The sequence below is a fragment of the Schistocerca piceifrons genome, chromosome 2 (assembly GCF_021461385.2).
Source record: "Schistocerca piceifrons isolate TAMUIC-IGC-003096 chromosome 2, iqSchPice1.1, whole genome shotgun sequence".
Taxonomy (NCBI): domain Eukaryota; kingdom Metazoa; phylum Arthropoda; class Insecta; order Orthoptera; family Acrididae; genus Schistocerca; species Schistocerca piceifrons.
Genome location: NC_060139.1, coordinates 659,264,548 through 659,280,336, shown reverse-complemented (window position 1 = coordinate 659,280,336; position 15,789 = coordinate 659,264,548). Strand labels below are relative to the sequence as shown.

Here is a 15,789-nt window from a genome sequence, read left to right as displayed (position 1 = left end):
AACATTGATGTGTTTTCCAATTCTGAAAGTATACTACCAACACTTGGATGGTACACATGGTACTCAAGACTAAAAAATGACAACATGTTGCATTATTTCTTGCGTCTGTTCTCTCTAAGGCTGGAAATCAGATAGTCAACTTATGAAAATGACTATAGTACTGTTGTTGCGAAGTTGTGGTAAGAGTTCATTTGTAGACAGTCAGCCGAAGATGCGTTCAAATTTATAGCGGACATTGATCTTGTTTTATAAGTTGACACCAACTTATGCTGACAGAGCGGTGCGAATCATCAACCTTAGTACCTAAGGAAATGCACCATAGTTACGCCATTGAAGAATCACATATGGCTTTCGATGAAATCAACAAATAAGTAAGTCTGCCCGGGATCATGAAATAAACAACGAAAAGTTAAATGTATTTGCATTCCTGTGTAAGTATCTCAATGCAACTGAGGGTTCACCAAACCTGGCAACGTCATTTTCAATAAGAATTATTCGTAGCTCTGAGAGGAGCTGCAAATTGAACAGATCATATCAGTAAGCATTTCCTCTTTTATACTCTTTTACATCACAAGGGATAATAGAAAATCGTAATTGGTGGCTCCCTATCATCATTGTTTGCAAGCTGAAATTTTTGCTGTAGGAGAACAGTTATTAAACTCTTAAAATAAAAGAATTAAATTTCTAGAAATTTTAATTATTTTAGTACGGTGAAAGTGTGTACTTACTCAGGATACCCCTATCGATGGATGGATCCTTCTTTACCAGCGTGTCGTTGGGCCACATCTCATGGTTTTTACACTTCCCTGAAATGAAAACAAAGGTTTCAGACGGGCTGAACTTCACTCAGTTTAGTTAGAGCGATTTTTCTGGCTAGAAAACAAGACTGCATAGTGAGTTATTAGTGATGATATTATCTCAATTATAAGTTCATCAGCTTTAAATCTGCGTCGTATACCTGCGTGTATCTTTCATGGCCGTCGACAACAGGAGAACGAATATTTAAAATTATGGAAACATATTAGTAATATGTTAACAACTTTACAGACCTCATTACCATATTTGTAAATAGGACGCGGTTAATTAATAATCCATGTATTTTACCACATCGGTACATTGGTGGAAATACTTAATAAAAAAACTGGAGAAGTTATTAGTGAATCAAGATGAATTTTAAAAATTTTGGCACATATAGTGCATGCTGATTTGTTTTGCTTATGTGCACTTCACAAGTAATTTAGTCTTCTATAGACGTACTGCATCTTTCCTTACTTAAGCTAAGTACAGATGCATCGTTAACGACATGTTAGTGCTATTTGCATTTTTCTTTGGTTTTATCCTGAATAGCATCACAATTCTATTTACAACTCGTGTTTTCTTGTACATTCAGCACCATAAGTGCACCCTGCAGATCCGATCATCCACTGACTGTAGTGGCTCGGAAATTTGGTAATTTGCTGTGATTTAAAGCACAGTGAAATCACCCTGCGCAGTTGATTTTCGTGGTAAATTTGACAGTGCATGCTGCAAAGGATCCTACGCAGGAACTGGAACAGAGGAAAACCATCGGCGGTAGATTTGACGACTGGATTATTCCGGGCTCCACGGTAATGGATGGACCTCTATCAACGAAAAGCGGGGATCCACATCGGAGGAACTAGTCAATACACAGCTACACCTGTCGATGTTTAAATGCATGCGGTAGTGAACTAAAGTTTCCTGTAGTACGGTCGGGGACTAGCGAATATTTGAGGAGTTTAAGTTAGAATTTAGTCCCAATGTTCAGTTCTCTGCTGTTTTGCTATTCCTTGACGCAGCCATTGTGTATTCATATATGGTGATTATGAGACACCATCAAGAATAGCTGTGAAGCCAATTGGATACTCTCACGACCAGTCAGCTATCCTCACTTTCACTGCTGCGACGTACCGTATGTAATGTCGTTGTAGTAGCAGTCGTTGAGGTGATGGTCTTCAGGTGGAAAACTGACTTCTTTGCTGCATGTCTCCATGTTAGCCTGCCGTGTGCAGATCTCTCATCTTTTGCCTGACTGCTATAACCTACATCCAGCTGAGCTTGCATATCGTAGTCAACCCATGGTCCCCCTCTGCAATTGTCACCGACCACATTTCGTTCCCTTATCAAACTGATGATTACTTGATGTCCCTGGATGAATCCCATCAACCGATCCTTTAGTCAAATTGTGGCTCAAGCCCATTCCTCCTCAGTTCGATTCAATACCTCTTCACTTACTTTTTTTACCAATCTAGTCGTCAGCATCCCTCTGCAACATCACATTTCAAAAGCTTCTGTTATCTTCTTGCCTCTACTTCTTATGGTTTATATTTTACGTCCCTACAAGGCTGTACTCCAACTAAATGGTTTCAAGAAGACGTCCTAACACTTAAGTTTGTGTTAGACGCCTACACTTTTCTCTTTCCAAAAAACCTTTCCTGTATTTTATGTCCTCTCTACTTCCGCCATCTCCAATTATTTTGCTGCTCAAATAACCGATCTGCTACGTTTAGTGTGTCATTTCTCACTCTAATTTCATCGTTGTCGTCTGATTAAATCTACTATTTGCATAACCTTTGTCTTACTTTTGACGCTGTCCATATTGTAACTTCTTTTCGAGACGCTATCCATTCCGCTCAACTGAACTTCCAAGTCTTTTCTCGTCTCTGAGAGAATTACTATGTTATCGGGAAACCTGAAAGTTTTTAATTCTTCTCCCTGAACTTTCTTTTCTGGGTGTGACGTTTATTTCCTTTGCTGCTTGCTCAGCGAACTGACTGAATAAAATCAGGACTATTGACCAGTCTCACTCCCTCTCACCTACTGCTTCCATTTCTTGCTCTTCGCATCTTACAACTGCAGTCTGGCTTCTGTACGGGTTGTAGATGCCCTTTCGCTCTCCGTATCTTTTCGCTGCTACCCCCTGGATTTCGAATAATTTTCCAGTCAAAATATTCATGAGCTTTTTTTTTTCTTACATGTAAAACTGCCATAAATGTATATTTGCATTTATTTAACCCATCTTATAAGATTCGCCGTAAGGTCAGCATTGTTTTGTGTGGTGCAACATTTCTCTGGAATATAAATATATTTTCCCCAAGTCGGTTTCTGCCAGTCGTCCCATTTTTCTTTAGATAATTAGTGTTCGTATTTTGTAACAAAGGCCGATTAAACAAACGGCTCGGTAATACCCACACATGCCATTACCTGTCCTCTCTAATATTGGGACATTAACAATCTACGTCATCTACGTGATTACCTCGCAGTTCACAGTTAAGCGCCTTTTTTATCGTAGAGAACAATCAAAAGCAGTAAAATATCAGAAGCAGAACGTAAAGGTATGAAACACAAGGCAGCGGATACTGATCACTGTCCGTGCGGCGGCGTTGTTGGCTATTGACAACAAACAAGATGAAATCAGTCGTCTCCGCTGTTGATACGAACTGCAATTTCCAAACAGTTACAAAGAGCTGAATCGAACGAAGCCTTCTGTTTGCTAGGGAGAACGTATATCTCTCATTTCCTTTGTTACTGAGAATGAGTTCAAATAAACCTTCACCTCTGTTCATTACAATTCTCACTCAATTATGACTGTTCCTCTGTCGAAGGGACGAAATTCTGACCTGCGCCTGATCACTGCAGTACGGACCTAGTCGAAAGAAGCGGAATAACAACGGCCCAGTAAAAATGCAGCTTTCTGAAACTGCATAACTCTGCTACCTTAAAGATAATTATGGTCGCAGTAAATTAAATGTCACCTTGATAAATGCACTACAATGGATAGGAAAGCAAAACCAAAACCAAAACTATCGCCTTCATCAGCCAACTGATGTCATCTGCTGCGTTAACGTCTTTTCTAGTCTCTTTCACCATTTACTATATTCATCTATAAGCATGTATGTAATTTTTTTTCTAATGTCGTCTTCCCATATACCATTAAGTCAATGAACCAGTGTTTCCTTTCTCTTTGAATACTGGAAAGAAATACCAATACATTCCCATCCGCTCCATTTTATCAACTTTAAACTCATAGTTCCACAACAGTTTTTTCCCCGACCCTTTCTCTGTCCTTGAAATTCTCATCATGTCACTATCCACTGCCTTCAGATTTTTATACAGTTTCAAATGGAGAGCCGATAACAGTGTCCTAGGTCAAAACTATAAGGGACAGTCAAATGAGAAGGAGAAAGATGGAAATAGTTGTTTATTATTTCAAAAGTAAAGGTCATAGCTGTAGATACATTTATTCCACTGTGGAGCAAAGGTCATTGTCTTCATGGAAAATATTTGTGGTTGCCTGCTGAACCATGATTGCACCGAAAATATGGAAATTGCATGGGGATAGATCGGACTGTATGGAGGATGTGTAAGGGGGCTTCCCTGCGAAACCTCTGCAGCGTACTCGCAGCAGTCTAGGAACCATGTTGGCGGGGATTTTGTTGGCAGGTTGTTTCGAGTACACTACAGATATTTCGCTGGGAAGCATTTCAGATCATCCATAAAATCTTGATATCTACTCATGGGATTTCCATGTTTTTGGAACCCTGAAGAAAAACATTCAAAGCTGTCGATTTGCTTTAGACCAAGAGGTGCACGTCAGAGTAAAATTGTGGTTCCACAGGCCTTGACTGTCTTATCTCAGAGTGGGATAAATGGATTAACAGTTACGGCGATTTCTTACTTTTTTCCATGTCCTTCGTTTTCATTGGAATGCCCCTAACACTAATACACCCTGTAAGCGTCGTGTTTCAGGCACTTAGGGAACGTAGTTGATGTTGCACCACAGCTTCGCTGCGGGTGATGACCTATTCCTGCATCCATCAGCTGAGCGACGTCGGAAGGAGGGAGCGCCCATCTGCCTAATGACCAAGTGCTATGGAGCAACACCGCGTATTCAGTACGCAAGAACACACATTCAGTACTCTAATGATGCAGAAGGTGCCAGTCAGTACCTCTGCAAGCCGAATTTGCGACATCTCACAGCTCCAACAGGGCTTCTCAAGGAGCTGGCTACACTGGAAAACATGGTCAAATGAAGTCATCATCAACCAATGGCAACGCCTAGCCACTCCAGCCTGCTACGGGTTCCGGGGTGAAGTGCTGCCATAGGAGAAACACTAGCCATGCAAATCAAACTCTCGTTCTCAGGCAGTGCTCAATAACGTCCATCTGCCATCTGTGCGCATTATGCCCAGTGAGGCAGTCAACATCATTCGATAACTACAAGACGACCACTTGCAGTTCATGATGAAGCAATCACCATGTTTGACATATTTTACTGCCAACAGCTGTGAGCCTGTGCCTGAACTGAAGTCTGCATGCAGTGATCTTGGCACCATGACACCACTGAGTCACCCGCTGGGCGGCCTCTTTCCACTGATAGCTATCACACAAATGAGCTGCGTCTACTGCTGGGTTGGTGCAAAAGTTCATAGAGTTTTTCCGTACACTTAATAAAGACGTTATAACCAATAATATTTTATCTTTCACGATTTACAACAGTGTGCCACAGCTGGGGTAACTTTTCTATTCCGTGACTGTAGAAATGAAGCGGCTTAGAGGCGAAGAACTCATCGAGCCATGTTCGGAGCAGATTTTGATCCAGAAAGGAAGTTCCTTGAAGGTTATTCGATATAGAGTGGGAAACGTGAAAATCAGAGGACGCAAATTCAGGTGACTAGGGTGCGTGCGGAATGACTTCAAAACCGAACTCCTGTATAGTCCGTTGTCAGTCTATCAGAATGCGGGCTGGGTTATGGTGGAGTAGTATCACTTCACGCAATCTTCCAGATCGTTGCTCTTGGATTGCATCTGCAAGACGTCTCAGTTGTTGATAATAAAATGTCAACAGTGATGGTTACATCTCGGGGAAGCAGTTCGTAGTACACCACACTGTCGCTGTTCCACTAGATGCATAACATTATCTTTTGTGGATGCGCGCAGGTCTTTGCGGGGAATCGTTCCTTTGTTTGGGCTGAATCACTCCTTTCTTTTCCTTATGTTAGCATAAACACACCCTTTGTCATCACCAGCATCGATACAGGATAGGAATAGACGGTGTTGGTCACGAACCAGTTGATGACGAGCAACCGAAGATGCTCTTGTGGACACCCGCTGATTTTTTTGGTTTTGGCTTCAAGAATGCGGTAACCATACACCTGATTTTTGAAACTTTGTAGGTAAAAGTCGCACGATGGTGGAAAGATCGAAGTCTTTCACATTTGCAGTTCTCGAGTACAATGACACATATTATTGTGAATTAAGGCGTGTAAGCGAACTTCATCAAACCCCGAAGGTCTTCCTGAACGTGGAGAATCACTAACGTCGCGAACCTCTTTAAAACGAGAAAACCATTGTCTTGCTGTGCTCTGTCCAGTGACATTATCCCCAATCTCAGCGCACATGTTTCTGCCTTCCTCCACTGCTGTCACCCCTCTATTGAACTCGAACAAATGAATACGTCGGAAACGTTCCGATTTCTCCAGTTGGCACTCCTTTTTTTAGCGTCCGCAGCAGCGCTCACCATCACCAAACGACAAAATGACAATATGTAACCTCAAATAGCAATTGTGAACTACAAATAAAAAATTAAAATCGGTAAATAAACCAATAGGAGCCGGAATACCAAGCCGGCGGTTCTAGGCGCTCAGTCCAGAACCGCGCGACTGCTACGGTCGCAGGTTGAATCCTGCCTCGGGCATGGATGTGTGGGATGTCCTTAGGTTAGTTAGGTTTAAGTAGTTCTAAGTTCTAGGGGACTGATGACCACAGATGTTAAGTCCCATAGTGCTCAGAGCCATTTGAACCGGAATACCAACATGCAAAACAAAAACGCTACAAACATATGCACCAACCTAATACTTATATTAATATGCGAGGTACGTGTTAGATGTTTTGTCGCAATGATTACGGAGGATAACGATTTTGAATTTGTAGCGACTGCGTTTGATTTTCCACTTTTGATTTTTAAGTGTTTACTGCTAATATCAAGAGTTAATTTGTTGCTTCCTTCTTCGATTCACTGTGCCTTTGCTTCGCATAGAGGCAGGGTCGGCGTGGTTAGGGAATGGTTCGGCATGATTACTTTAAGGGATGGGCGCACGGCCTCCCTGTCGCCGCCCAGTTGCCCGTGAGTTACGCGCCAGTTTTCCCACGTAAATCACGAACGATGAAAGATTTTTTCAAATGCTTCTTATAATAACTATAAGAATATGTTTTTTGTTATAATCTGTATCACTTTAAACCGTCTGAGCACGTGCCGTTTGCGTAAAGCTTATTTAACGTGGTCTGTATGTGCAACTTTACACGGCTATGTCGTGGCAACAAATAAAGCTTTCAGAATACAATAGGATGACCAATAATTACATGTATTTGTCTGCACTGTAACAAAATTTGAACCGATTCGCGAAAGTCTGAAAGAACTGGCGCTCGTAAAAACACAAAAAAAGCATTTTTTAACGTAATATGCGAATGAAGTTAGATTTCTGAAAGCGAGTTTCCAATTTTATCGTATGAATTCATTTTTTATTTATCTGATTCACTTTAAACCTTTTCCGCATATTCTATTCATATAAGAATGAATTTTACGTGCTATGTTTTGCTTGGCTTTAAACTATCGTATCTCGACAGTGGGTAAAGATAACCGAAAAAAAAATTCGTTTTGACTTCATCCGTGCAAAGTTTGAACCGATTTGTACACGTCTGAAGTATAAAAGTGACCCGGTTCAAGAACCTACCAGAAAAACCTTTTCTTTCTAACTGTTAAAATTTATCTTGGACCAAGATCCAATACACTGGTGGACCAAATTTGAACCATCAGTCTCGCTCCTGTCCGGAGTTATTTAAGGGTGACTGTTTTAGCACGTAAAATCCGAACGTAGCACATACAAATGGTGCCATTAGCTGAGCATTAATTTCAGCTCAATCAAAATCTTTTGCAAAAAAAAAAAAAAAAAAAACAATTTGCTTGTGTGCCAGCTTCAGTTCGTCCGTCAAACCTTGTTTCATATATTGCAACATAGCTACAGCAAGACATAAATAAGTTCCAATGGCTATAAAAATAGTAGCTGGTCCGGTTTAAACCAAAAGCTTTTTCCCCCTGTTCCCAGCTCAAATAGTAACCCCACCAACCCCGGCCTTTTCATCCCTATTTTTTAAAGCGCTTTCGCCCTATAACGATGTACTCGTATATATTTGCAACCCGATTTAATCGCAAATGAATTTATTGGTTTTGTCTTTGTGCAGCTGGCTGGCTGGCTGGCTCTGAGCACTATGGGACTCAACTTTTGAGGTCATTAGTCCCCTAGAACTTAGAACTAGTTAAACCTAACTAACCTAAGGACATCACACACATCCATGCCCGAGGCAGGATTCGTATCTGCGACCGTAGCAGTCGCGCGGTTCCGGACTGAGCGCCTAGAACCGCTAGACCACCGGGGCCGGCTTTTGTGCAGCTGATAAAGTTGAAAGTCACATACGTTTTGTGATGATTCACAGGTATTCTATTATTTCAGTGCTTAAAAAAGGAGACTACACATGAAAATAAGATCTGTTCTGTAAAGTTATAAAAAAACTTTCAGGATAAAATAAACAATTCACAATATCAGGCTGTAGTTATCTCGATTCAGAAAATAGAGTGGTAAACATAATTTCTGACTAACCATGTTAGCAAGGCAGGTTCCTTCACAGCGATTCACTGCTGGTACAAATAAATTAGAAACAAAGAACGGAAGAATCACTGTGCTAAACAAAAATAATCAGACAGATAGGAGGCAAACAAACAGCTGAATGGCCGGAGAGATGCCAAACAGGATAGTCTGAGAGGCAAGAATTTGAAGTACAGAAGTAAACAAACACACACACACACACACACACACACACACACACACACACACACAAATACCAAAAGACTCACAGCGTGGAAAAATGAGGCTAAACTGCCTGCCTCTAAATTACTGATCGCTTTTGTGCTGCTGCATCTAAACTATCCCAGCAAAAGTTTTACATTTATCTTTTCTATTTTTATTTTGATGACGTGACGACACTAACGGAAACAGCACAACAGACACTCCTGGGGCGAAATGCGTACAGACCGACGCTGCCGCACCGGCCGCTGAGGCCGAGCGGTTCTAGGAACTTCAGTCCGGAATCGCGCTGCTGCTACGGTCGCAGGTTCGAATCCTGCCTCGGGCATGGATGTGTGTGATGTCCTTAGGTTGGTTAGGTTTAAGTAGGTCTAAGTCTAGGGGACTGATGACCTCAGATGTTGTATCCCATAGTGATTAGGAGTCGTATGAACCATTTGACTCTGCCACCATACCCCGTGAAACGCTCGCCTTTGTCAATTTTTATAAATACTAACTCATTATCAGCTTATTTCCTACGCGTGGTAAGCGCAGTGCTTTGGCTCTGGAAAGATATATCAAACATTATTTGAAAATAATGTTGGACGTTTGAGTCTCAACGAAGGAGATGGAGCAATATACGATAGGAAATAGTTTCAAATTTATTCCCGGTGATCTAGACTTGAGTCGTTCATGATTTCCTAAACTCCTTTAACTGAATGGTGGGATGGTTTCTCTGCAAGAGCACTGCCGACTTCTTCCTCAATCCGAGCTTATACTCCTCTAAAATCCTCGTTGTCGATTGGTCATTAAATCCTAATCTTCCTGTCCTTGCGATTGCGTATTTGTGCCAATTAACTATTAGACAGGAAGAAGAACTAAATCTCCTTATACGGTAAAATTGAACTATGATTTTCGTAAGTTGTAAAAATTTAAGAATGATGTGCAAATTATAACTTTCCGTTTCTACAAAGATCTGTTTATGACATTCCAATTAACTGTAACTTCAATTTTTTCGGGACTGAGAACGAGGCGATAGTTTTACAGCTTTCTTGCCTGGTCAGCGATTTTTTTTACCTATTACCATCTAAACAACCCCACCTTGCGTTTGTAAATGGTTCCATAAGTTGTTTTATAAGCACGGATTTTTTTCATGTAGTAATTAAAGTGTCTGTCATGTTTGATTGACAGTGCCCTTGACTTTCCAAAATATTGATGGAACATGCACACACACAGCTCCGTTTTTATAAACTGAGGGGACAGAAGTCATGGGGTATTTCCAAATACAATGTCGGACCCCCTTTTGTCAGGCGTAGTGCAGAAACTCGATGTAGCATGGACTCAAAAGTCGTTAGAAGTACTCCGCAGAAATACTGAGCCATGCTGCCTCTATAGCCGTCCACAATTGTGAAATTGTTGCCGGTGTAGGATTCTGAGCATGAACTGACCTCTCGATTGTGTCCCACAATTATTCGATGGGATTCATGTCGGGCGATTTGGGTGGCCAGACCCATTCGCTTGATTTGTACAGAATGTTCTGTCACGGCACATTCTCATCCATAAAAATTTCATCGTTGTTCGGGAACATGAAGTCCATGAATGCCTGCAAATGCTCTCCAAGTAGCCGGACATGACCATTTCCAGACAATGATCTGTTCAGTTGGATCAGGGAACCCAGTCCATTCTATGTAAACACAGCCCACTCCATGGTAGAGCCACCACCATCTTGCACAGTCCGATGTTGACAAATTGCGTTCATGGCTTCGTGGGGTCTGCGCCACATTCGAGCAATACCATAATCTCTTACCAACTGAGTCGGAACTCATCCGCCACGCCACGGTTTTCCAGTCATCAAGGGTCCAACCGATATGGCCACGAGCCTACGACAGATGCTGCATGCAAAGGCACTTGCGGCGGTTGTCTGCTACCATAGCCCATTAATGGCAAATTTCGCCTCATTGCCCTAACGGATACGTTCATGGTACGACCGACATTGATTTCTGCGGTTATTTAGCGCAGTGTTGCTTGTCTGGCTCTATGCAAACTCCGCTGCTCTCGATCATTAAGTACAGACCGTCGGCCACTGCATTGTCCGTGGTGAGAGATAATGCCTGAAATTTTGTATTCCCGGCACACTCTTGACTCTGCGGATGTCGGACTATTGAATTCCCTAAAGATTCCCGAAATGGAAGGTCCCATGCCTCTAGCTCCAACTACCATTCCGCGTTCAAAGCCTGTTACTTCCCGTCGTGCGGCCATGATCACGTCGGAAACCTTTTCAGATGAATCACCTGAGAACAAGTGACATCTCCGCCATTGCCCTACTCTTTTATGCCTTGTGTATGCGATACTGCCATCATCTCCTCATGGTCATATCGCTGTCCCATGACTTTTGTCACCCCTTTGTATATACAGACAGACTGATCAAATTGCGTATCCTCTGTTTCACTATAGTCTGCTTCCTTGGAAATCTGCTCAGTACTGATTACAGTTGTTACAGCCAAACCTTATGTTTTTTATCTTTGGCCGTACTCGAACAGTCAGAGATGTGTCGTTATCTTGTATTGTGGGTGCTGCAGCCTAAGAGAATGTGAAGCCCCACTCTCCACCTCAGGTCCGATACTCTGTTTACCAATTTATGTGCACTGTCATGTGAACATAGCGTGGTGTCACCGCCAGACACCACACTTGCTAGGTGGTAGCCTTTAAATCGGCCGCGGTCCGGTAGTATACGTCGGACCCGCGTGTCGCCACTATCAGTGATTGCAGACCGAGCGCCGCCACACGGTAGGTCTAGAGAGACTTCCTAGCACTCGCCCCAGTTGTACAGCCGACTTTGCTAGCGATGGTTCACTGACAAATTACGCTCTCATTTGCCGAGACGATAGTTAGCATAGCCTTCAGCTACGTCATTTGCTACGACCTAGCAAGGCGCCATTATCATTTGCTATTTATCTTGTGATGCATGTACCGTCAGACCGATGTTCACCAATTATGGATTAAAGTTAAGTATTCCAGCAGCTATGTACCTTTTTTGCTAGTCTCTATTCCTTTAACTGTTCCAGACCTCACGCCAGCCTGCGTGAGCTTAAACGCGTGCCCTTCGGCCTCCCGTCCTCGTGGATTGGCTGTCTTGCCAGTCCACAAAACATAGTATAATGAAGCTGAAGATGGGCTTGCCTGTGGACTTGGGCATCCAATCTGGACATCTCTCATATCATACGTAAGAAACATTAAAATTTTTATATAACGTGAAGATACTTCATGAGATAAATAAACTGAAATATAAAATCTTAAAATCTGAGAATTGTTTTCGACAAAAGTCAGTTGATGTCGCACTGTCTTACTGGTAGTACATGCTATTAACTGCGTTACTTTAGTACACCTGCTGTTCCGGCTGCTAGCATTCGTGGGTATAGTAGGTACAGTGTGTGTGTACTACAGAGCAGCTACTGCGGAATTGATATTTACTATCTCAAGCAGAATACATCTTGGTAAGTAAGACAATGTCAGCGAGTTAGTAACCATACCACATGTGCACTGATAATTCGAACAACGTCACCAGAAGTTATGAAGCTGCCATTACGTGCAGCACCTCCTCTTTCAATGCCGGTGCTGCACCAGTATCTACAAACACCAGGTCACTCTCCTGTTCAGTGGTAAACTACCGTCTGCGAAGGTATAAGTAGAAGCAGTTATGTTTGTCGCAGCTACCTATTGTATCACGGCGTATAGATAATGGCAGACTATTTAGGTGATTGTTTAGTCAGTAACATGTTATGTAGGTAACTTGTACGATATTTTCTACTGACGTAGAACGAGGCAATTTGAATGAAGAAAAATAACGGTAACTCTTTCTTCTAGTATTGTAATAGGACGTTATAACGCTTTATGAACTCTAACCAATTATCTAAAACAAATTTCATGAAATAATTGCAGTTCTAATGTTAATATTTGTTCAAATGGCTCTGAGCACTATGAGACTTAACTGCTGAGGTCATCAGTCCCCTAGAACTTAGAACTACTTAAACCTAATCAACCTAAAGACATCACACACATCCATGCCCGAGGCAGGATTCGAAACTGCGACCGTAGAAGTCGCGCGGTTCCAGACTGTAGCGCCTAGAACCGCTCGGCCACTCCGGCCGGCTAATGTTAATATTCCTAACTTCTCAAGCAGTTTACTATTAGACGATCGTGCGTGAGCACCACAAATGATTCTCATAGCAAGGTATTATGCAATGAAAACTTCTAGATGATACCACTGAACAGAATTTGGAAAGTATGTTACTGTCTATGGGAAATGCATTCGCATTTGAAAATGACGACATTGAAAATTTGTCTCGGACTGGGATTCGAAACCGGATTTTCCACTTGTCACGAACCTTTACCTTAACCATTTCGGCTACCCATGCACGCTTCATTACCTGATCCAAACTTCCACAAGTCCATACACTTCCTGTAATTCCCGCACGGGGGTGACATATAATCGAAAGTCGTTAGGGTAGTATCGGCGGATAAATACGATATTGCAGTGCATGTGTGTGTGTAAGAAGTAGCATGCAACTGCATCGTACTTTTTAAAAAGACAAGTACTGCTATACGGTATGGCACTGTGCTGATGTTTTGTCCCAAACACAATGATACGAAGTGTAACATGGGGTAAACAGAATTGTTTGAAATATCTAATCTTTTTTCTCCGATTTAAATTTAGATCTGTATGTACACCCACATAATTTTCGAAGTTCTACCTTTGCTTATGAATCCTTGCTTTGATTTTATCATTAACGTCATACCATTTGATGCACTGAAATGTACACTTTGCGTTTCTTTATAAAATGAGCCACCATTTCCAAAAAAAGCCAGCAATGCTTTTAAACATGTAATTTACAATTTTGTATGATGTTTGCATATCTGTTGAGATCGTTTATAGAACCTGCGTATCTATAAAAGTTAGTTTTGACTAATGTGTATTAAATGGAAAATAATTTAAAAACAGTGGATCTGGTATCGAACCCTGTGGAACTCTGTCCCTCTCAGTCAATTAGGAAAATATCCCTCATCTACAGTTGTCGAATTATGTGGAACAACTATTAAGCTCCTTTTTTTGGCTTAACCCGTTTCATTTCTATACCGTTAATTCGATAAATTTTCAGTTTTTCTAAAAAAATGTTCTGATTATAAAATAGCTTCGGCAGGTTTGCTTTTGGAACTCTCTCTTGGATAATTTGCCTATTTTGACAATAAATGAAAACACTTAATTTGGACGGCTTCTGTTCAACGTAGAGATGCATATAGTTGTCGAAGCTGCATGACACTCTTATGTACCTCACTTTTCGTAACATGTAGAATTTTTATGTCTTGAAACATCTGAGATGTAGCAAAAAATTGCGGAAGTTAACCGAATAGTAAAATAATCATGATGCAAACCCTGCGTCGGTATCTTGAACCGATTATAAAACATTATGCGGGAGATCCAGAATATTACACGCTATGAAATGGGACGCACAGCAGAGCTGCAGCCTGTTCTACTCACGGCATCTTAAGCCCTCACTAGTCTGGTTCACATCTAACACCCGACAATCAGTTACGGGGCGAGGCATGTCCTCATCTCTACACGCAGAAGTTGGGACCGTCGCATGCACGTTAAGCGTCACCACTGACACTGCAGTGTCATAATGAGGTCCCTTTAAGGTTTTTTTTGTTAGCTAGTAGGCGAAGCTTTCGCCCCTATACTGTTTCCACTAGTCTCTGGGCAACGGGGAGCTGAGCCTCGTGCCACTGCCCGCAGTTTATTTTCAAAAGACAGCCGTGTTTACGACCCTCCGCCTCTCGAAATTATTTTTGATCGTCAACGTCGTCTCTCCACCATCGAAAATATCTTTCGGGGACAGCTATAGCCGATAAACACGTGACATCAGAAACGCCGCCGTCATCTTGTAGACGTGATTTGCGAATAAATGGTCCACGCACTATCCATTTCATCCTGTTAGCAACATAGTTACCCACAGCTGGCACCAATACCTAGCTAAACTGCAAAGGGCTAGGCAATGGCCTCTTCAAGTAAGAAAGATTAGGATTTAACGTCCCGTAGATGATGAGGTCATTAGAGACGAAGAACAAGCTAGGATTGCGTAAAAAAATTGGCCGTGCCCTTTCAATGGCCATCCTAGCATAGGTCTTAAGCGAGTTAAGCAAATCGCGGAAAACGTAAATGTGGATGGCCAAACAGGATTTTGATCTGCCATCCTCTGAATAAGAGTCCGGTACTCACGCCTGCACCACTTACCTCGGTTTCTCAAAGGAACCAACCCACCATTCACTCGAAATAATTTAGGGGGACTCTGGAAAACCTACACGTAGATGGACAGACGGTGATCTGGACCTCCCTTCTCCCGAATACAAATTCCGTGTTTTAACCGCTACCCGAACGCCCTCCTTTGACTTAATGATACAAAGTTTTTTCTTGTACTCTTAAAAGTAGGATACGTCTCTCCTTAGTTAAATCAACGTTACTTAAGTTCTTTCCGTTTGTTCTATTTACATGCATATACTGTATCTACGAGCGAGGAAAGAATGTATAATTGACGAAAATGTCAATCAGAGTTAAAGCGAATTTTGTACAGCGCAAAATGTCTTTTCTGTTGCGCATACCAGTAAATTTTGAAAATAGAAATATGATCTTTATGTGCGTCTATGCATCCATACTTTAAAAACCTTAGAAACTTGAATTGGGTTGCAACACCATCGCCTTCATGTCCTCTCCATCTCCGCTCTCCCCCCACCCCCTCCCCCATCTCTCTCTCTCTCTCTCTCTCTCTCTTTCTCTAAACACTGGCCTCTATCTCTGCTCGTCTCGAATGATTCATAATGTCCATATTTAAACTCTGCAAGCCACAGTCTGCCGATAGCGAATGGTACTTCTCAGCAG

General features: G+C 41.9%; 1 protein-coding gene across 1 annotated transcript in view; it reads right to left on the bottom strand.

Annotated features, from left to right (window-relative positions):
• LOC124776378 overlaps window positions 1-15,789 on the bottom strand; it is a 311,886-nt gene that overhangs the window by 85,831 nt on the left and 210,266 nt on the right. The window contains exon 2 of the mRNA XM_047251342.1: window positions 729-806. Coding sequence (XP_047107298.1) covers window positions 729-806 — 78 coding nt within the window. The remainder of the gene's footprint in view (window positions 1-728; window positions 807-15,789) is intronic.